Raw genomic sequence first — 23,037 nt, 5'->3', positions numbered from 1 at the left:
CCTGATAGTCGAAGGTTCCCGGTTGCTCCCTCAGGTCTTTGGGGATCCGAAGGTCCTCCAAGCTCTTGGCCTGGCCCAGTGGCTGCAGTGGGACCTCCATGTCCAGGTTGCTGAAGACGTCTTCCAGAAGGTCGATGCTGGCAGCCCGGTCAGGAGGAGCCGGGGCAGGGCCCATGGGCTCCCGCGCTCGCCGCTCTGGACTCCCTACCTCGTCGCCTTCTGCGCTGTCTGATTCCTTGAGCGTCCGATATGGCTGAGGCCTGGGAGGAGGCAGAGCAGGCTGATTCTCCCACCCAGAGCCTCCACAGGAGGAGCAAGCAGCCCCCACGCCCAGGAACTTCCAGGCCTTGCGGAGTACACCCAGGAGCTTGGGGACAGGAGAGTGTCCTGGGGTCCCTGTGAGTGCTGGAGTCTGGGCAATGGCCCTCTGCCAGACCCGGGGCTGCATCTGGGTTCTACTGCTCACTGTGGGACTAGTTTGCACTTAAGTTTCCCCGAAAACCACAGGACCCACCACATAACTGGCTAGCGGGCTTGCAGGCCATCCAGACAAGGCGTGAGGAACGGGACACGACCGAAGAGGAAGAGGCAGCCTGCTCATTCCGGAGCCCGGCCTCTGCACTCCCCCCATCCTGTGGCTCATGGGGAACTGAGCTGGGGAAAGTCTCCCAGGGTGGCTCAGGACCCCCAGGGGGAGCCGTGTGGGCTTCGGCCTGCGCTGACCTGTTCTAGGTCTTACCATCTCTTGCTATGGGACCTCGGGATAGTCTCTTAACTTCTCTGAACCTCAGCCTCTCCCCCATTCCAGAGAGTACCTCCTTTGCAGGCAGCGGTGGTGATTATGTGAACCAACCAACGTGCTCCCTGGCACACGGCAGGTACAGAGGCCGTTAACAGCATTCTGTACCTTTGACCCAGGCAGAGGGGACGAGAGGCCCCTCTTACTTTCCTTTCTCACAGGCCTGAGCCCCAGGGCACCACTGGGTACGTGGAGAAGGCTGCCTGGATCAACCCCGACTAGTGAAGGCTGGGGTTGGCTCTGCCGCTTGGGTCCCAGCAGAAGCTGCCCACAGCTCTGGTAATGTGGGGGAAGGGCGCCACCTGCTGGTCCCAAAGGCCCACGTGCAGGAACCAGGGCAGGGCACACCCCGCAGAGGGGACTCTCCGCAAGGACTCCCATCAGCCTTCAGTTATCTTGCTCAAGTTCAGAGAGGCTAAGTAACTCACCCTATGTCACACAGCAAAAGGTAGCCATGGACACCAAGTATGAGAGACTTCAAAAGTCCCCACTCACTTTAAGCCTTCTGACCAAGGAATTAAAGACCTTTTCACCAAGTTTGAACACAACGAAGGGGATAAAGAAAAGTCGGTGTGCGCCTTACACTTAAGGAAATGTATTCTTTAAAAAGAAACCATTTTATTTTGACTTATGATGGCCCAGTTCCTTTTTTTTTTCTTTTCCTGTGTAATTTATGTTTATTTAGCTCCAGTATAGTTAACATATGGGCCACTTCCTTTTTAACCATACACACACAAAAGCCTATCCTTTTCGTAGGTCCTGGCTAAGGGAGTGAGCACTATTCACTATTTAAATAATTAAGGCATCGATGAATTAAAAAAGAGCAAGGAGGCCCACTGGACCCTGTGGTGGGGATTCCTTCTTGGATGTCACCCAGGCAGAGCATTTTTACCTGCAAGGTGATTTTGAGTTGATACATGAACATTTCTTATTCTAATGGTTGTATCTTTATTTTAACTAGTAGTAGAGATGATAATTGATGCATTAGGCCAATGATATCAGAGATATTACTGCTTAGGACAAAGTTAACTTATTAAAGTTTTAACAGAAGAATTTTAAAGAAAGATTCAATGTACAGAGAAGGTAGCATGGGAATTCGGGCAACACCGACTTAGGCCACCGCTTTCTAAGTGAGGAGATCAGGAGGGGGCTGACTTGCAGGTGAGCTGGTGGCAGAAAGGGCTAAGAACCCTCCTTCCCCTGGGGGCCAATGGTAGGAGCAGAGCTGGGGGGTTTGTCAGGTGCCCTGAGGAACCCAGAGGCCCGGCCCAAGGAAAGGGAACTGGGAGGGGGATGGAGGGGAAGAGTCCCCTCTTCTGTAAGGTAGTGGTTGTGGGCCCCATGGATGTTCAGCAAAGGGCGGCTCTCTTCCCTCAAAGGCTCCCATTAAGGACACTACAGCTTTGTTAACGACCACCCAGGGACAAAAGCTGTCCCTTTGCTCAATCCCAGCCCTAAAAAACTTGTAGGTAGAGGGGCAAGAACTGGTGGAGGAAGGGAAAGAGCCAAAGCTTAACACTGGGGGGTGGCTGGATTGTGGGCGAAACTTTTTAGTAAGTGTGAGGCTCAGGCTATAAACAATAATAATAAAAATTACCTTACGGGCAGGCAGGTCTGTAAAACACTTGGATCTATCAGCAATAATATACACGTTCCCTATCAATACGTTTTGTTTTTGCTTTTGTCTTAAGCTTTAACGCTGACCCTCCACCTCCACAGCTCTTGGAGATGTGCTGAGGTAGAGGACGACTCCGGCACCAACAACCACTTCGGCTGACAGTCAAGTGCACTCTCCAGGGTAAGGGCCAGGGACTCAGGCTCCGGTCTCACCAGCTGTAGGCCCTGCCATCCCGTCCCCTCGCCCCTCGCCCCAGAGCCCGCGGGGCTGGGCAGAGGCACACAAGGGGGGGCACTCCCCCCCCCCCCGAGCTGGCACGGGGTCACCGGCAGGCAGCAGCTGCAGACAGCCCTCCCCACACGCACGGGCAAGCGGCACCGCCCCCCCGCCCCCCGCGCGGCCCCGGAGAGTCACCAAGCTGAGCTCAGAGAAATTGAAGGAGGAAGGAGAGACCATTCAAAGGGGGCGGAGAAGAAAAAGCTTTCGGTGAAGCCAGAGCTGGGGCCCTCTTGCCGCTGGCATTCATCGTCAGAGGACTCCTCAGACAGGAAGACTGCGTAGTGTCGCAAGGGCTTTACCAGGCTGGGGCGGAGGAAGACAAGAGAAAAGAGGCAGTTAGGAGACACCCTTGGAACTCCGCATGGTGGGGTGGGAGGGGGCGCCTCTGGGCTCAGCGCCTGGCCCTGGCCTCCCTCGGCCAACCTGAGGTCGAGGCTCGCTGGAGGAGGGCCCGAGGGCCTGGGGAGCCTGACGCGCCCTGAGGCGAGGAAGCTGGTCGCAGACAGGAAAGCAACCAACGGTTTGCCTTAGGTGTCGAGAGCCTTAAACGTGAGATCCAGTCGCCTACGACCTCGTACCCTCCGCTTCCATTTAGATAGCCCTAAATGTAGCAAAGAATGATGCACGAAGATGTTCATCGCTGCTATGTTTATAATATTAAAACATGGCACATCCTACATTTCCAGCAATAGGAGGCTGGTGAATTACAGTACACTTGGCTGAAAAGGAGCCACCCATTAACTATAATGTTTATGAAAGAGAAAAATCTCAACACCATGATGCAGAACTGTAGTTATACAATATTCTCTCTCACCTACTTATGGGAAAAGGCAGAGAAAAAAGACTGGAAAGGGATATACATACATGTCGACAAAAGCTAGGGGGCTTAGGGGTGACTTCCCCCCACTCTGCCTCTTTTTATGTTTCTGTGTCTTCTACACTTTCTACAATGTGCATATAGACTTCAGTAATCAGGAAAACATAAAAATAGAAAGTTAAAGAAGAAAGTGAGCCACGTGGAGGGGCTCCGGCTAGAAGGCCCTCTTCTGATTAGCGGCTGCTCTCTGGAGTCTCTCTCACACGCCTCTTCAGAGAGTCTTTTTCATCTGTGATGTGGAAATTAAATATTCATTGTTATAAAAAATACATCTCCCTTGTCAGCCACCTGTGAGCTCTACCTCTATAAACACAAACACTGCGTAGCTCCAAGAAAGTCCGCGTGGCCACCATGAATTATACACCGACCAGGGCCCGTGAGTGGCGCGGGCTTGGGAGAGGGGAGCGGGACCGGGCACATCTGGCACCCCACGGCCGCTGCTCGGGCCTGCACACTGGGCTGGGCAAGCTCTAAGGATCCCCAGGGGCAGCAGTGAAGTTCGTGAGAGGGTGGGGCAGGAAGTGTAGGGGTGCCCAAGTGGGGGGCAGTCTCCTCTCTCACCGCCCCTCCCCCCGCCCCGGACAGAGCAGGCTCCTTTCTCTGCTTTCCGATGCAATTCCTTCTGGGTTTCATTTCATAAAAGGGCACCATGTCTGGAAGAGTGAACGGGAGCCACACTGGAGGGTGGGGAGGGACTGGGAGAGTGGGCTGTGCTGTGATCTACCATCACAGGTGCTAAGCCAGTTGTCCCCAGGAATGTGCTAGTCTTTTATAAGTAGAACCAGGACTGGCTCCCAGCACCGCAGAGCTCCCTGGCACATGCCCGCCGAGGCCCGTTCACTCCTCGTGCCATCCCTGGAAGTTAGGCAGGCTAGGAGATTTGTCCTCATACTGAAGTGGAGACCGAGGCTCAGAGAGGTGAAGCCACTTGGCCAGGGTCGCACACAGGGACAGGGAGGTGGCGGGCCACCGGGCTCCTCTCCTTGCCCAGGCTGCCTACCTGGATGGTAAGGGACTTGGCCCTTCCTGGACCAGAGAGAGCATCGGCTTAGGTGGAGTGTTTTCCTCTGGACTCAGGAGAGACGGCAGGAAGATGTGACTCATGGAAACAAGGCCGCCTGGCTCCTGCCACATCCCCTGGGACACAAAACAGTGCAGAAGGGCCACTCCGCACAGCCACTGGAATCCTGCTGTGAATCACAGACCCAACCTTGTCACTCTCCTGCTTCACGCCTGCACGTCCACGGCTCCGAATAGCGATGTCGAGGGAGTTGGTTGTGTGGTGAGTAAACCCATTAAGTGTTAGGAACAATAATGTTCAGACATTTACAGAATGGTTTACTCAACTGTTTAAAAGTTAGGGGGATGCACTCACTTCTAGCACTGGACGGCTCTCCTGGGCAGGTGAGTAGGGCTGGAGGAGTGGACAGGTATCCTGGCCTCAGGCCCCACTCTGGGGAGCTTGTGGAATATACTGGGTGGGCAGGGGTGCAGGCTGCGGGGAGGCAGGGCCAAGTCCAGGCTCCATGCAGGGTAGACACCGTGCTGTATGCCTGGCCCTGTCCACCTCTGCAGCCCCCTCCCGCCCTCCCCTGCATGCCCTACAGACCTCCCCGTGGTCTTTGCCTGGTGCACTGATTGTTCTTTGGCTCTTTGGTCTGAGGACTCGGCTCACTTGGCGCTCTAGAAAGCCTTCCTGGAATTCCCAGCCGGAGTTTCCCCCCCTAGATGGAGTCCGCTTCCCCTTGGGCTGTGTGTTGCAGCGCTTCATCGATGTCATTTAACCTCCCGCAATTCTGTTTCTGAGTCAGCTCCTCAAGGGCAGGGGCCGGGCTCATCCTTCTCTTCATCCGCACCTGGGGCACAGCGTCAGTGCTGGGGAGGTCTGCGAACTCAGGAGTGGGAGCCAGTGTGCTGGGGAGACAAGGCGAGCCCCACCCTTCTCACCCATGTTTCTGGAGCCCCAGCACAGCACCTGTCCCTTCCATCAGCTTGTGCAGTAGAAAAGTGTCCCCTGAGGTCCCCATCTGTCCTCTGAGATGCTGAGACCGTAAAATGGGACCATATTTGGGGGTGAGCATCTGAGATGCTGAGACCGTATAATGGGACCGTATTTGCTGGGTGTGGAGGAGTAGGCAGGAGTCTCGGAAAAACGTTTAAAGCAATGTCCACTGTGCCAGGGGCTTCATACAGGTGATTTCCACCCCTCCCAACAGCCCAGCGGGAAGGCTTCGCTGCACTGACTTTACAGAGGATGAGCCTGTCATTAGTCCGTCCATCCATCTGTCCATCCGTCCATCCACACACCCAGCCGTGAGGTACTTCCCGAGTGCTTGCTGTGAGCAGACCCAGTGTTGGCTGAGCGCTGGGAATCACTGTGAGGAAGACAGATGTGACCACATGCCCTGGCCAGGAAGTGACAAGCAGGGATTCCAGGCCAGGGCCTCCCTGTCCTGTGAACCGGGCCGGTGGCAGACGTGCACGCACCTCTGCTTGGGTCAAACTGCATGAAGCTCTTTGGTGTCCCTTGGATCCATCTCGAATGCGCTTCCGATGCCCCTCCAAGTATGCTCTCCTCCTCTGGCTTTGACAAGGAAGCAGAGATCACAGCTCGGCAATTAGCTGAATGCCACTAAACCTGCCAGGAATGTCTGGGTTCACGTAAGAGCAAAGAGCCTTTGTGCTGGACTGGGCCTTGGCGTCATCAAACCAGGCTGCTGTAGTTCACAGCCCTGTCAAATCCAGTGCCTTCCCACACTGGTGTGATGGCGGAGCGGGCCTGGGGGCCGAGACGGGGAAGAAGGAACCTCACCTTCCAGCTCACAAACCACTTTCCCTCTCCGGCCAGCTCTCCTGGCCAGGCCAGGCGGGTTGGGCTGTAGCTTCAACAAGAGGCCGGGGGTGTCTCCTGAACGCGCCACCTGTCTCTAGAGAGTGAGAGAGAACCTCGCCAGGTGGTTTGGTCAGATCAGCGTTTTTTCAGGCTTCGGGCCACACGGATGACGACGATGAGACCAGCAGTACTTAGCAAGTGTTAGGCTAAATGCTGCCTGGATGGTTTCTCATTAATTCCTTATCACATCCTCCCTTTGCAGACAGAGAAGCCAAAGCTCAGAGAGGGTAGTCACTCGCCCAGTGTCCCACAGCAGCTACCAGTTGAGCCAGGAATCGGGATCTGCCTGACTCGAAACCACTTTGTGGTCCTGCCTCTTTGGTTCTGCGGATCTGAAACAATGAAATAAGGGGGAGGCTGTTCCCCCTTCTACTTTTAATAAAAAGTGAGATTTCAAAATAAACTTATTTAAATTCAACTGCTCATGTCCTCCTATGAAACATACAGTCAGATATTTGTCAGAGATAAAGGATGAATCGTTGAAAATGTCCAGGTTTAAATTTTTTATTAGCTCAAGGCAGAATATGAGGGGGGGGAAAAAAGTGTACCTCTTCCCTCATTAACCCAATTCAGCTACTACCCTGCAGTCTGCCACCCACCACTCGCCTGGATTTTCTTACACACAAAGAGCTGTCTGTGAAAAGGCAGGTCGTGGTGAACTTGGCTGCCGGAGTCTTGGCGAGAAAGAAAGGCCCGCTGTCCATCACCATTCAGACCCCATCGTCTCCCACGGCTGCTCCCGCCTCTGCCCACCTCATCTCGGCTCGGAGTTCCCATGCAGATGACTTCCCGAACCCTTTCTAATGTTTGGTTTAACGTGTCGCCGGTTAGCGCGCGCATGTGACAGTGGTGACAGGCGCGGCTGTTCCTTTTTAAATACCATGTCAGAGACACGGCGTCAGGAAGCAGGGACGTGCTCTGTGGCTCTCCACCGTGCCGGGATCGCACGGGCTTATTTTTTAATGAGGAAGATCTGCATCTCGAGAGTTTTTTTCATGTGTCACATCGCGTGGACAAATCAGCAGCACATCACGCTGGCCCAAAATGAAATGCTGACAAATGTAGATATTTCAAATTTAATTGACATTTAAATGTACTTGAGATAAAGAAGGGAAAAAAATCAGCAAGGACTTGGTCTCCGGAGGTAACGAGGGGAGCTGGTGATCATTTTTAAAGGATCATTTCACTCTAGCACAAAGGATCTTTACTTGGTAAATGTCTCGGCCGGTCTGGTGTCCTTTGATGGTGAAGCTCCAGCTGGGCTGATGAACGGGGACAGGCCCCAGGACAAGGCCAGGTCCTGCCTGCCCAAAGGATGCCAGTCTGTCCAGCTTTCCATCATCCCCCACTTCCCAGCCAGATGACCTTGGGAAAGTCATTTTATACCTCCCCGTGCCTCAACTTCTTAGCTGTAAAATGGGGATTCTACAGCCCCCCTGATGGTGGGTTGAATGAAGTTGAATGAAATTATTCAGAAAGGGCTTTGCCTCATGCCCAGCACATCGTACATATTTAGTTACTATCCATACACCACATTCACCTGCCAACAAATAGATTCTGGGCATTTTCATCCTGTGCAGGCTCTTCCCTAGGCGGTCAAGGATGAATATAAGGTGGTTGCTGCCTTCGAAGACCTTCCCTCCGGCACAGCAAGTCCCCAGTGGGGTGAGAAAAACCTGATCTCACACCCACCGGTCCCCACAAGACCACAAGTTCACTTGACAGGAAGAACTCTCTCTCACTGGTGATCATGACTCATTACAGCAGTGATCCCCTCTTATTGTTTTAAAGTACAGACACACAACGGAGTGGAAAGACCCAATGTCCAGCAGGTTCGGTGTCTGTCCTCTCTTCCTCCCTGAGAATGGTCCTACTGTTAGCCCAGGTCACACAGAAGAGAGCTCCAGTGCAGTTCCAGAGGCTCCCCCCGTGGGTCTCGCACCAAGCTGGCTCCCCCAGAGACCACCCTGACTTGCTTCAGAGCCTGTTCTATTGTTTTCACCTGCGTACATGCTCAAGCCAGGTCTGCAGTCCTGGCCCTGTGTTATGATGATGGAGAGGTGCCGTGACCGGATCCCCGGATGGGTTCTCTCGGGGAGTTCTGATGGGCTATGACAGGCCCAGAGGGCAGTGGTGGGGGTATACCTGGCTCAGGGGGCTCTTGGATGAGGGGCTCCACTTGGGAGGTGATGTGGGAACTGGGCTTTCAATCATGCGAAATGGAGGAGGCTGCAGGATGGCCTGGAGGTGTCCCTGGGAGGAGTGGGAACAAGGGGCTTGAGGTCAGGGTGGGAGTTTCAAGAAAAGAGGCTGGCAGGGTTGGCAGGGACCAGGTGGTGGAGGGTCTTGAACCCACCTGAGGACCAAGGCGACATGAGAGGTTAGGGGGTGATGTGGGGGCTGGGGAGGCAGCAGGGGGCTTTACTGGCTTGGCCCCACTGCTCTCTCTCAGGTTGGCTGTGCCCTTTGCCTTTCCTATCTCCATTAGTCCATCTGTTTGACTACTTATCAACCCATACCTTCATTCACTCATTCCTTCTTTCAAAAAATCACTAGTGTCAATTTCACATGTCCACACCCGTGCCCCAGTCCTTCCCAGGCTACTGGGTGTGTACTCTCATAGGTAGAGAGGCCTGAACACAGGACATGGGCTTCACTCCACTGTCCCACTCTTCAGGCTCATTGGTAGAGGGAAGATGGGGACACCTTGGGGGGGATGGGGACACTTTCCACACTTTTCCTATCCGGAAGAGAAATTGTGTAGACTGTGAAGAACAACTGCCCCTCTAGCCGAAGATGGCCTTTGCCTGCCATGAGCCTGCGTCTTTGGTGGGGACCATGGGAGCAGCGGTGGAGGGCAGGGTGTCTGGTGAGAGAGCAGTGGACGTGGGTGTGGGTGCATATTCTGGATCCAAGGGCAGGTCATTCCACCTGTTAGAGCCTTGGTTCCTTCATGGCTGAACGGGCTAACACACCTGCACCAGGAGGACTTCTGGGGAGTGGAGGAGGTTAACCAAGGTGACACATATGAAGTGCTGGGCCTGAAACAGGCATAAGAAATGGTGGCGAGATGCCTGGAAGAGGGAGGGGCTCAGGTGAGGTGGCAAAGCTTCCAGAGGAGGCTGAAACCAGCAAGTCTGGGGCACTAACTCCTAACTATCTTGACTGCTCCTGGGAGAGGTCCTTCCCTTCGAGTATCAGGCAAAAGTGGCTGGGGACGAGGGAGACCTGTGTTTTTCTGGCCTGCTGCACATCCCTGGGGACTCCTTGGCAGTTCCTGCTTTTCCAGTCTGGGCTCAGACTCCCTGTCTGGCTCCTGGCGTGGCTTTGTCTCCAGGGCCCAGAACCCACTGTTGGCGAGGGGATGGGGGGCCTGAGTTGGGTCAGGGGCCTCTCACATTGCTAATTGGGTCTGGGACCTTCTGCTCTGGTGTTTGGACTCCTGGCCGCTCAGGGAGTGGGTCCTGGCAGGCTGCCAATGGGTAGTACCTAGACAGCTGTCCCCAACCCTGGGGCCCAGGGCCCAGCTGGCATCTTGGAGACTGGCTCCTGGGGCTGATGGCAGTTTCTGGCTCTTAGACGGCCCCGGGCAGGAGAGGTGCTGGTAGCCTCAGAGTCACATCCCAATCACACCTGGCACATAATAGGTGCTCTTTACACACCTGTGGTTAACTGACACCCCTTCCCCATCTCCAGGGTGCTGGGCTATAAGCTTCAGTGATTCCCTTGTTCATTCATTCAGTAAACATCCCTGAGCAGAGGTCTGGGCTAGGCTCTGGTTCAGGAGTTGAAGCATCGAAGCTGAAGGGCACATGGTGGCTCTGCCCCGGAGGAGCTCCCAGGCTCCTGGGGTGCACATGTGTGTGTGTGTGTGTGTGTGTGTGTGTCTGTGTGTGTGTGTGCATGTGCATGATGTAAAGCAAATACTACAACATGGAAGGTCAGCGCTGTGTCACGGGAAGCCACGGGACGGTGGGCACGGGGAGGGGAGGACACAGCTCACGGGAAGGCAACAGGGTGAGCATTAGACCGTTGACAGTAGCACTGCTGCAGGAGGGGAGACTGGTGTGCCCCGCCACCTCAGGATGCTAGTGCGGCTCCTAGGGGCAATTTCCCAAATTGTGCTCTTTGGGATGCGAACAGACATTGTGTTGGAAAAAAGAGGGCAGAGTCTTGCCCAGGGTCTCTGGCTGGCAGTGGGCAGGAGGCTGACCCAGGTTTGTGGGGTGCCAGAGGCTCCCCCCCCCCCGCCCCAGTGCACCAGCCCACTGGCCCAGCAGTGGTTCACCAACCACGCCCCTGGGGCAGCTCTGGGCCTGGGGGCAGGGAGAAGGGCTCTACCCCGTGTGATCCACGGCCCGCACCACTTGGGCCGTGCCAAGGACAGGTCTTGAGGAGATGGTGGTATAGCTGCAGTGTTCCGAGACCTCGTCTATGGGCGGAGCTCTCACTAAATGCTTCTGGCAGCTTCTTTTAATCTTCTGGGGCTTTGGGTGCTGGGGTCACACGGTGCAAGTTGGATGATGAGACTCTGCCATCCCTAAGCAGCGTGGGCCGGCAGTTTGGTGCTCAGATGGTCTGTCTGTCCAGCCAGCGCAACCAGCAGGATTTCTCCTTGGTCAGAAGGATTTCTAGTGCATGTTCCTCTGGGTCCCTCAGATCCAGATTCGCAGGGAGTCCAGAGTTTTGGTGGGAGTGTAAAGTGGTACAATTCTTTTAGCAAGTTATTTAGCCACACGGAAGAGAAATCTGCCTCTGGGACTGGGTGAGGGTACGGGGCAGTGACAACCTCTCAGGGTCTCAGCTACTTCTATAAAATCGAGCTAATGATACCTACTCCCCCAGATTTCTTGTGAGATTAAAGGAAATGGTGTATGCAAAGTGCTTAGGCAGTTCTTGGCTAATGGTAGTTGTTAATCATTCCATTCCTTAGGATGATATCAAATGAGAAAAGCTTTAAGGACAAGGGTATTTATTCTGGCATTTCATGTTAGTGAACACCTAGAAAAATCTACAAATCCAATATGAGGGGTGTGGGGAGGTGGCCCACGTGTGCACACAAAGCGGGATCCTGCCACAGTTGTGAACAGCAGGGGTTACGAGGACGTGGGGCAAGGCCACAAGTAGGAATATTGCAAGGAAGCTTCAGCTCTGCAAATTATCTACAGGACAAACCCCGGAGGGGAACTTGCAGACATGCTAGTAAGGAGTGAGGTTCAGAATGAACTTGTCTCTTTCCCCAAACTTCTGGATTATAAGGTTATTGGGTCATTTTTACAGACAAACGAAATTGTTTGAAAAGAGCAGATTTTGTACAAATCTGGCCAGCCAGGTGAGCCAGGAAACGGCTTGTGGGCCCTTGGTGCCTGAATCTGGACCACTCCTACTTAGTACAACGAAACTTCAAATAACCAGCTCGCAGCCAGTCCGGACTCCCGCGAGGGTGTTGTGGGGCTCACCCGTTGGAGGGCACACAGAGGTTTGCAGTCCCGAGTTCAGGCTCTGCAGCTGGTGAGCCCTGGGTTGCGTCGCTGAGCTATCCTGACTGCCAGCCTCTTAGCCATTAAGGCTCAGAAGACAGCTGCACCCCTTGGGGCGATTAAGGTTAAACAAGGTGGAGGCTGTGTGGCCACGTCCGTCTGTACCCTCCGCGACTCTGAGAGGGATACTGCCCGGCCCCCGCTGGGGGGCACAACGGACAGGCAGCCCGGCGGAGAGGGGTGCCTGGGGACCAGCAGGTGACGCCCTGCCTTTGGCCTCCGTCTGCATGCTGGGCATGATCCTGAGGGGTGGGCACAGCACTGCCTTCTAGAGTTTGCTGTCAGTTCCTGCTAAGCACTACATTCAATGGGAAATTCTCTTACGCCTGGCAGGCCGAGGGGAACAGAAGCTGGGGCCCGCCTGCCACACCCACTGTGGCTGAAATGACCGTTCACGGGTGGGAGATGGGAACCTCACCACGCCCCCTGCAACCACTGCTGTCCTCAGCACTCAGCTTAGGTTCGCAACAAAAAGGCTGGGTGGGACATAAGGGGTGGGGCCTGTGTCAGCAGACAGCTGATCCTACCTCAGACCGTGGACTAGTTCTATCAGAAAGTCTCCCCCTGAGCCTCAGTTTCCCTGTTAGATGGGAAAGCCACCACCTACTCTTCACAGTCTCACAGGATGTTCCGTCAGTGTTGCTTGTCTTTCCTTCCCCAGGGAGAAACACTCAGGCACCAGGGGACGCTGTTTCTTTGCCAGGAAGAAGACCGAACAGCTCCAGTTCCCGACTTCGAGGAACCAGAGAAGAAGGGCAGCGTGTGGGGCAAGTCATCTTAGGACACAGGACCCAGAACCGTCTCTCCAGACAAAGCCAAACTGACAAGGGACCCCTGTGAGCAGCAGAGTGTAGCTGAGAGAATGAAATCAGGCAGCCATCTGGAGGCCTGGCCCTGCCACCTTCTAACTGGGTGACCCAGGAACACTGGTCACATATATTTGCTGAGCCCAAGTTCCCATTCGGTGGAAGAAGAAAAAACACCAGCCGAAGAGGTCCTAGAACGTAAGAGGTGCTCAACTGTACTTGCTGTTGGGTGGCCTCTGACCCACAGCCCGCGCCGCCTGACCCCTCCTGGCCTTAGCTCTCACCCTAGGGAATCCTCAGAGCATTCCATTAGCCCGTCCTGAATAATAATGCAAGTAGCTAGCACTTCTTGAGGAGAAATAGTCACTGAATATTAATTAGCTAGCGGTAGCTGAAAAACAGAAGGAATGTTTCCCCCAGAAACCTTTCTGAAGTATTCTTCCAGTTGTCATCGGATGGCTTTAAGGGGTAAGGGCACCCACCTTTGATTTGGAAAGGCCATTTGACATACGAGAAATTTCATTTTGGGAAAATGCAAGTCACCAAAGAGTCCAGCTTGGAGATTCTCTTTAAAGGCCTCCTCTTAAAAATCCCAAATCGCTCACACCTGGTAGGTTTTTGGAGCTATCTGCTGAATGAATGGATGCATGAATGGACAGACAGACATCATGTGGAAAGTAAGAGCTGGATCCGACGGAGGGGCTGGCCGCAGAGCTGGCAGCCGATGCTACTGGGCCTTGATGAATTCCAGACACTGAGCTGCTGCAGGAGGCCGTGGAGACTGTCTTATTGTTAATCAGCTCCATCTTGCCGTCCACAAAGTTAATTATTTAATGTGCTATTTGGAAGTGAGAGTTGGGGCGAGAAGTCGGGAGGACGGAACCCTTCCCTCCACTTCAAAGATCTTGCATCTCTCTCTGCTGGCCAAACCCTCTAAGTTGCCAATGTACTTTGATATTCCCGGCAGAGACAAAGATCTGTGAGTCCAGAAAATCCAGGCTAGATTAAAGGGCTAGGCACGGAGTCCATGTGCCCCACACGGAACCAACCCGCAACAAAGGCCCATTAGGATCTGGCTCCTGCCTGCCGGCTTGTCTTCTTGTGTCTCTCAGCACAATGCTGACAGATTGGTGGAGCTGGTTTCTTTCCCCCCCAGAACAATATTTTATGAGGAGTCTGTTTTATTAAAATATTTTCCGCTGGATGCTTCCTGTGTTTCAAGAACTTGGTCTTGCCAGCTGGAGCTGATGACAGTTGAGAAAAACACATCCAAGTGCTGTTGTGACATGGCATTTGGAAATGGAGGAGCACAATGGGGGTGGGGGGGTGGGGGGGTGGGGGGTGGGGAGGCAGCATGGGAAGAGATGCAGGAAAATACCCCAGTTGCACCAGAAATGTCACTGGTATTATGGGAAAACAGCGCCCCCCCCCCCCATTAAAAAATGTGAACAGAAACTCTTGGAATAATATTCCCAAATGTGCTTCTTGATCACCTGGAGGGCCAGAGCTGCTGTGAGCTCTGGCCAGAGAAGTTCTCATTTGTTTCCGATCGTGGCCGGTTTGCCAACCCACTAAACTAGCTCCCACGGTCCCACTGTTTGTTCCAACCCCAAATGTCTCATGAAAAGGCATCTAAAACAGGGCATATTGCGAAAAGAAATGAAAAGTAATATGGGCCCAGTTCTACTAACACCCAGGAGGCCGGGAGTACCAGACCCTGGCTCTTTGGCATGTATCGAAGAGGCCTCCCCTATCACGGGGCTGGGAGAGCAACGGCATAAATAAACGTAATTAGGAATTCCGACCTCTAATCGGTGACCTGAACACAGCATGGGAAATGTTTTTCAGTAAAACGTGGAGTGTTGCTCATCTGGCGTGCTCTTGGGTTTGCATTTCAGTATCCACAGGCCCCACCCACACAGTGTCTAAAAGATTTAGCCCAGTTTTAAAGACATGGTTTTAAAGAAAAGTAACTAATTTCATCCCTCCCTAAAGAGAAATCTTTAGGGTCTGAGGAACTCTGAAGCTATACGGCATTTTCTCCACAAGGGGGCAATCATAATCCATGCCAGCCGCGGCCAGGGAACTATTCCTTAATATTCCCACCGTCCTATTGTGCAGAGGCTAAGTTATGCCTACAACCAACTTCAGGAGTCCTCTCTTCCAAATTTTGCATAATCAAGCATCTTTCAAGATGTGTGTGTGCAAACACACACACACACACACACACACACACACACACACACACACACACACACACACACACACACACACACACACTGTTCCCACAGCTTTCTGGGCAGGGTGTAAGCAGGCCTAGGTAGGCTGGTTCTGTAACAACACAGTGGTCTCAAGCAGCACCAGACTGTAAACCAGAGAATCCTAGAAGAGCTGAAGTATACTGCAACCCAGGTTAGGCCACAGCTTGACATTTCAGAATTGTTTCTTCTTTCTGGTTCCTTTCCTGGCTAGGGCCTGCCACTTCCCTTAGCTTCTTTCCCTGACAACTTTCCTGAAAGTAGAGCAGACAGGAGGAGCATTCCTCTCTTCACCCAAGGGACTTCAGGGTCCCCGGGGCAACTGTTTTGGTTCCGCTAACAAACCCCAGCCTGAGACGGTTTCGTGTACTTTTTCAAAGCATCATAGGAAGCCAGTGTGTAGCTGCGGAGTTGTCTGGGCAGAGCCCCAGGGCTCTGGGCCTTGGGGACAAAGGGCAGCACTCCAGACGGTTCTGGACTGGGGGCTGTGTGCAGCTCTAAGCCTCACGCCACTCGGGCAGCTCCATCTCCAGGCACCACCTGTCCACCTGCCTCATTATTTACCTCCTCTATCCAGCATCTATCCTGCACATGATCCTGAGCCAGGCCCTGTGCTAGCTTCTGGGCAGAACACCCAGTGCCCGCCCGCAGAGCTCTGGGCCTGAGGAGAGGTGCAAAGCCAAGCCCTAATAAAATGACTGCCGTGGCACAGGGGAGCAAAGGTACTGGTGGGGGTGCGGCGGTGGATAAGGACAGTTTTGGGTACAAATCCAAGCTCTAGAGCCCTGGAGCACCCCAGGCTTAGGAGAGTGGTTGCCCCTTGCTAAAGAGATCACCTCCTCAACCAGGTTCCTAGCTCTCCCCTGCTGACCCAGGCCTGAAACCTTCTTCTGAGCCTGTTTGAGTACACTTTGGGTGTCACCACTCAAAACCCAGCCCAGAGGCCTGGCTCCTCCTGCGGGCGTGACAACTGCTAGAAAAAGCCGACATGGAAGATCAAGCCCAACTCCCTGACTGACCTCTTTGTTTAAACACCCACTCAGGGCTCCAGGGAGCCTTCAAAGGCCAGAGCTGCAGCACGGACCCCACAAAGGCCTAGACCCCTGGGCTCTGGGAGACAGAGGGGAGGGGAGCAATGGGGTACTCACTGCTCAGGGCTGGAGATAGAAGTCCTCCGGCCTTCCACCGTGATGTTGCTCTTCGGTCTCTTCACGACGTGCGGACGGGGAGGGCGCACCTAGAACGGGCACAGGGGAAAGGCCCCAAGGAGTGAGTTGGAAAAGCCATACAAGGACATTCTGCAGATCTAGATAAGCAGCCCCCAAATAAATGTTGAGGCATTTGCACGGTACACGCTACAAAAGCTCTGCTTCTTGTGAGAACATTGCCACTAAATTTGCAGCAGATCCATGAATTGGACTTCCGTGGCCTACTCAAATAGGAAAGGTTCTTCCGAAGAGCTTGGTTTCCTCGTCTGCAATAGGGGGCAGCTCCACCTGCCTCCTTGAGGGGCTGCCGTGGGACTTCAACGAGACACTGTCCGTACAGGACCCAGAAACACAAAGGCCCTCATTTATAAGTCCCCACTCGCCTTCTTCTAGAACCCTGAAACTGGTCTGGTAGGACAAAAAGGTTTCACTTGGATTTTATGTCTAGGGTACATGTGTTTATTTCATTCTTTTTACAACTCAATCATAGGATGCTAATTTTCCTCTCTGAGTAGGAGGGGGGAATAAAGCAAATGATAGCATTACAGAGTGCCAATAAAAATCCTCTTTCTGTTCCCCAGGCCATCTCTGGGCAGTCCTCCCGAGCAGGGCTCAGCCTGGACCCCGCACGCCCCACGGAGCTCCTGCATTCATGAGGGCCCAGCTTGAGGCTGGGCGGTGGGTGTGTTTCACAGTGAAGTACACAGTTTCCTAATCCATAGCTGGCCTGCAGCAACAAGATGGGGTTTTTGTAGGTGCCCTTGGAAGGATCCTCATCTGGTCCAGTCAACATTACATGGCTTTAAATTTGGCTCCGTCATCTCTGAGCATATCCAATGCTAGAGAGGGACTGGAGAGAGCTAAACCAAGAAAGTCTGTCTGTGACTTTTGTTGCCAATAAAAATTCTTGGACATCCCAGTGCAGGGGGTTTGCTCTCACTCTGCAGATGAGGGGCCAAGGTAGATGAAATGCCACAATCGCTGAAGTTCTCAGATAAGACAGGGAAGGAGAGCACACACACGCTCCATTCACTGCCTGCCCTCTTCCCTGAGCCCCCTGGGTCCCCCAGCAATTTGTGGGCGACACAGCATAATGGCTGGAGAACACAGATTACAGAAGTTAGCTGCACGAAAGACAAGTCTTTGCAGAGTCTCATCAAGCTCTCAGGTCTCTGCATGTCTGATCTAACTGAAGTTTTTCTTGTGGAGTGGCCAGTCTGATCTCAGCCTTGTTTGGCAAATCAGAGATGTGGTAACCGCCAAATGCATTCCACCAAACTTGGGGTCTTCTTCCACGGGGTTCCTCTGAACGAAGATCCAAGAAGATGGTGCGGGGAAAGCGCCAGCAAGGAGTGTACCACACACGGGGGCTTCTCTGTGACCTTACCAATAACAAAAAGGAGACGGGGATGGGGCATCTCTGAATGAGAAGACGCTATCTAAGATGACCTGACTCTTGCCTAGCATCCTGCTCAGTGCTGCCTGGGGTGCCGGTGGTCACCCAGCAAGACTTTCAGGAACAAATGGATGCGGCTGCTTGGAATCTAAGAAGTGCATAAGAATGTTGCTGTTAGTATCAGTGTCGTTAGAACAGGGCCTGCTACAACGCAGACATCCAGTCACCGCTGCTGAATGAATGGATGGCTAGATCCCCCACCCATTCAAACCCTGACCCGCTTTCCCTGACCACAGCCAGACTCCTCTCCCTCTTGCTGCTGCTCAACAGGATCACCGGGTTGGAATGCTCCCCCCAGACTTCTCACCCCAAAGGCGGATGTGGGGTGTGCAGTGTGGAGTGACGGAGCCATTCTGCCCTGCCCCGGAGGTCCCTGGGTGGGGGTTTCGGGAAAGATCAGATATGAAGGCCCGCCAGCCGGTCCTTGCACACAGCTGCTTCTCGCTACCATAAAGGCGGGAGAGGAATGTGAACTTGTGGCTGAAATGGGGGGATTAAGTTTGTGGCAACTTCAACTGAACTTGCAACGTGGTGAAACATGGGGAAAAAGAACAACAGAGCTAATTAGACGAGCTGAGCTGTCAGAGTGCCGCCGAATGGCTCAGCGCCAACAAACAAAAGGAATGGGTTGGCAATCAGCAGGATCGATGGAGAAGACTGCTTCATTAGGGATGATAAAACAGACAGAGCAGGGAGAAGGGGGTGGGGGAGGGGAGCAGGGAGGCAGGGAGACGGGGGAGAGAGAGGAAGGCACAACAGACCCAGAGACAGTCAGTCACCTGCACAGCTCAGACCCACCCAGAGTCTCACACACCTGACTGGTGTGGACAAAGCCAGACACACAATTACACTCACAGCCAGCCATCCAGAGACATGCACAGAGGCCCCGAGGCGCTGACATTCACACTGTCTCACAAATACACATTCACAGAAGCACGCACAGGAGTTGAAGGTGCATGCACGAAGCACACACATGTGTGCACACACACACACGGCCACAACCAGGCACCGACACACATGGACAAAATGGTTTAATGAAGCCCGAATCACAAGACGGCGCTGACAACTGGCCCGTCATATTTCAGCAGTCACATCCGTCTTTTGGGGGTGCTGAGGAGGGGTAGGGGACTGGGGAGGGGGGAAGAAACCGCATGCACACACAACACACACAACGGCGACTGGCCCCGCCGGTGCTGGGATCCCAGCAGTGCCAGGGGAGAAAATGCTAAACAGGGATTTTGAGCTCTGTTCAAGGGGGACTTGTGGGGAAAGTTGGGAAACCAGCCAATTCCCCACTGGATTTAAAACCTGAGAAATCTAAGTCGGCAGGGTTAAATGTGTATTGAATACAAAAGCACCGAGTACATTTGATTTTAATGGTGAGCAAGAAATAATAAATACAGAGCTTATAAAGCGCTTCCCATGCGGCCGACCACAACCTGCCTCTCCCCTGCATGCCCCAACCCACTCCCCTTGGTCCACCAGACACTGGCAAGGCTTTCTTCTGCTCTTTCCCTTTTCTTCTTTTTAAAAAGAAAATCTAAATCCTCTGGTAACATCTGAACTCCAGCCACAGGTTCCAGGCTACAAAGCTCCTTCCAGAAAGGCTGAATGGCTATCTCCCATGTTCCTGCCACCCTGGGCGAATGGCCCCACTCCTGCCCAGACGTTTGTAGCTAAGTACCCGATAAAGCCCGGCTGGGGGCCAGAAGCTCCTGACATGAGCGCTGGTCAGGCCATTCTTTTCAAGGCCCTCAAGGGGTTCCATACCGCACGTCTCCCAGGTTCACCCCTAGTGGACAGTGGTGCTCACTGGAAAGGCTTATATGAGTGCACGCCGAGTGAACAGACTGGGGCACAGGGTACTGCTGGGCCCAGAAAGCACAAGCCTTCTAAGACTCCCAGTTTAGTTCCACAGTGACCCTGCTTGGCAGAAGGCATTTGGGGTGACAGAAGTGGGGATACGAGCCCACTTCATGCCAGGACTATGCTAGGCACTATACACACATGACTTCACTTCTCTCACCAGGCAGGTGTTGCTAAACCCATTTTACAGATGATGAAACTAAGACTCAGAGAAATTAAATGTCTTGCCCAAAGTCATACAGCCAGGAATTGCCAACCTGTGATTCAAATCAGGGCAGGCCTCTCTCACTTCCAAGCCCAGAACTGGTTCCGCTAGGCACCCTGCCTCGTTAGCCTCCATGTACCATAACTCGGGGCCGGTACAGCCCCAAGTACCAGGCTAGTTGCCTCCTGTGCCGGCTCAGGGCTGTTCTCTGGGCTATGTGTGCCTTCCCAAGTACTGAGCTGCCAGTGGGTGTGCCTGGGCCTCCCCCAGTCTGCACAAGTCCCCACACAGGTGAGACAGCACGGAGTCCACGGGAGCGGTCTCCAATACCTGTCTTGCCCCAGATCATGCTTTGCAAGAGAGTCCCTGCCTGCCTTGGGTCCTAAGTCTCTGCAGGAAATTCTGAGAGCAACCCTCTGGATGGATGGCTTAGGGGGAAGCAGGCCTGGCCTGCAAGGCCAGCCTGGCCTCTTATCTCTGCAGTCTAGGGTGCAAGCTGGGGACACAGCTTCTGCCTCGCCCGGGTTGGTATAGGGACAAATGAGACCATAATGATACAGTGCCTGTCACAGTCTTAGGCGCAGAAGAAGTGCCCAGTAAATAAATGTTAATTCTCTTCACCTCTGTATCCTTGCGAAGCCCCCAACAGTGCCCTAGAGATTCCATAAGAAGCCAAGCTGGCTGTTGCTAATTATTATTTTTATTATTTTTTAAAAAGCCAAAGTTCTTTTAAATTATTATTTTTAAAAGATTTTATTTTGAGAGAGAGAAAGAGAGCATGTGCATGCATGCATGAGTGGGGGAGGGGCAGAGGAAGAGAGAGAATCTCAAGCAAACTCCCCGCGGAGCAGGGAGCCAGATGTGGGGCTTGATCTCATCACCCTGAGATCATGACCTGAACTGAAATCAAGAGTCGGACGCTTAACCAACTGAGCCACCCAGGCGCCCTACCCCACCCTTTAAAAATTTTATTTAGTTTGAGAGCGAAATTATTTTTTTTAGAGAGAGGGAGGGAGGGAATGGGGAAGGGCAGAGGGAGAGGGAGAGAGAGAATCTAAAGCAGGCTCCATGCCCAGCACAGAGCCTTATGCGGGGCTCAATCTCACAACCCTGAGGTGATAACCAGAGCTGAAATCAAGAGTTGGATGCTTAACCAACTGAGCCACCCAAGCGCCCGACTGCCCCAGTATTTTATACTACGATGGACTTCATGGAAATACAGGTGGAGAGTCCCAGGAGTTCGGTATGTGGGAAAGACCACAGGCTCTTGAGTCCGGTGAACCCTATCTGCACTTGAGGCACTTGGGTTAAGTTACCAAGCATCAGTCTTCTCATCTCTAAAATGGGTGGAGCCGATGTCTACTTCATAGAATTACTGTGAGGCTCAGCTGGAATAACTTGCTTACTATAAAAAATCCTGGGCAAACAATAGTCACTAAGAAACCGAGTCATTCCTTAGAAGTTGTAAGGCTTAAAAACCCATCAAGAAGAGTAAGAACCACTGCTGTGGGCCAGACACCGAGCTCTACAAGGTCATCTCTGTTCACTCTGTCAAAGACTCTGTGGATGAGGGCACGTTAGGGAGAGGGAAGACGTGTCCAGGGGAGAGAGAGGCGAAGCTCAGAGCTTCAGTACTTGCCCACAAGTCACACAGCCTGGGTCCCCGAGCTTAGCTCTGCCTACCCCCCCAAACCATCATGCTAATGCCTTGTCCTGAAGCTCCCACTAAATCACACGTGGTTGGACCCAGAAGGGGCTTCCTGTCCTGCAAAGCAGCTTCTTTTTGCTGTTTGTGCCTTCCTTCCAATGACAGTGAGCCGAAACATTCCAGCCAGCCCCTCTGTAGCCATGCTGATCGGGTTTGGGCTAATCGTGGTTTGACTGGGTTCAGGAGGGATCCATCACACGTGGCTGGAACTGCAGACTCACGACTGCTGTAGATGAAGGTATCTAAATCCCTGCCAACCTCCGCCCCTGCCCTCTAACTCCCACACAGGGGAGGGGAGGGAAGGGAAGGAACACAGAGCCACAGAATTTTCCAACATCCACGTAGAGAGCAGCCACCCAAGCGAGGCTGGGCGTGTGCACCGAGGATTAAAAACAGACACGGTTGGGCCTGGCCACCTGCACTCCTTGGCTGCCACGTGTCATGGGATGGATGTGGACATGTGCATTTGTAAGGGGGAGGGTGGGGGCTGGGACGTGGGTTTGCGGGAACTCTGGTCGCAGCTGGCTGGGAACCTGACCCCTTTTGCTGGGCTGCAGGAGCGGTGGCTGCTTTGAATGAGACAGAGCAACTCTTCTCTTGGTAAACAGCCCTCACCAAATGGTCCTGGCAAGTTTCCCACTTTAAAGGATCCTGTTACAGTGGTTATGCCTCGGCATGGCCGAAGTCTGAGCTTCCAAGGAAAATGGGGCCCCACATCCCATATTTTCCCATGGCATTTGTCTTGAAAAACCTCAGATGGGTCTCTCTGCCTCGCCCACCCCATTCCTAGGTGTTGGGGGGTTTGTCGCATGTCGTCCTGCTTTTCCGCCCTGACTTGGCACCTCACTGGGGAGGGTGGGGCTCTAGGTGAGACCGGTCTCCACCTGAGGCAGCTCAAGATTCTTTGGGCGTGGCCTCTGACCCCGCAAAAGGGACATCAACTGCATTTCCAAACCCCACTCTGGCGGGAACGAGACCCCTGCTGCCAGACTTCTGCTTCCTTTGTGAGGAAGAGGCGGTTGGAGCCCGACTTTAAAGCTCTTTGGCTAGACTGGGACTCAGAACCTAGGAGACGTGCTCAAATGATGCACACGGCAAACACACCACACAGTGGCTCATGGCTACCTACGGCTCTGACCCGCAAGTTGCCAAACGGGCTCAGGAAAAAGGAGAGAGAAGCCCAGAAAATGCAAGTTCGGGTTCATGCCAGGCAGAGAGGGAAGCTGAAAAACCCAATTCCCGGTTTGGTTTTGCAAGGCAGCTGACTTCAAACTCCCGAGGTTTAGTCAGGCGGGGAGAACGGCTCAGGCAGGGTTAGGCGGGAGGGCGGAACCAGCGGCTACTCACGGGCCTCGAGCGCTGTATCTTGGGGGGCGGCAGGCGTGTGGAAGGACGGAGTCTTTGTGGCTGCATTAAAGCGAAACTTAACACATCAGTACACATGGAGATGGTTTGATGCATTTGCACACAGGGCACACGAGAGAGGGAGCATCCAGTTACCCAAGCCAGACCCCGAGGAACGTC

At 53.5% G+C, this 23,037-nt stretch overlaps 1 protein-coding gene across 14 annotated transcripts in view; it reads right to left on the bottom strand.

Moving 5' to 3' along the window:
- DENND1A (DENN domain containing 1A) overlaps nucleotides 1-23,037 on the bottom strand; it is a 503,929-nt gene that overhangs the window by 4,007 nt on the left and 476,885 nt on the right. For 10 of the 14 annotated variants that reach the window (XM_027614760.2, XM_027614750.2, XM_035723489.1 and 7 more), the window contains 3 exons: nucleotides 16,219-16,307; nucleotides 2,871-2,999; nucleotides 2-260 (listed from right to left, as the gene is read on the bottom strand). In XM_027614760.2, coding sequence (XP_027470561.2) covers nucleotides 2-260; nucleotides 2,871-2,999; nucleotides 16,219-16,307 — 477 coding nt within the window. Of the gene's footprint in view, nucleotide 1; nucleotides 261-2,870; nucleotides 3,000-3,049; nucleotides 3,803-11,421; nucleotides 14,057-16,218; nucleotides 16,308-23,037 lie in introns of those variants that run through there. The other 4 variants (XM_027614756.2, XM_027614757.2, XM_027614762.2 and 1 more) reach the window with 3 other exon arrangements.

The sequence above is a fragment of the Zalophus californianus genome, chromosome 13, assembly GCF_009762305.2.
Source record: "Zalophus californianus isolate mZalCal1 chromosome 13, mZalCal1.pri.v2, whole genome shotgun sequence".
Classification (NCBI taxonomy): domain Eukaryota; kingdom Metazoa; phylum Chordata; class Mammalia; order Carnivora; family Otariidae; genus Zalophus; species Zalophus californianus.
The sequence above is the reverse complement of the archived record's forward strand: the minus strand, read 5'-3'. Positions and strand labels throughout refer to the sequence as shown.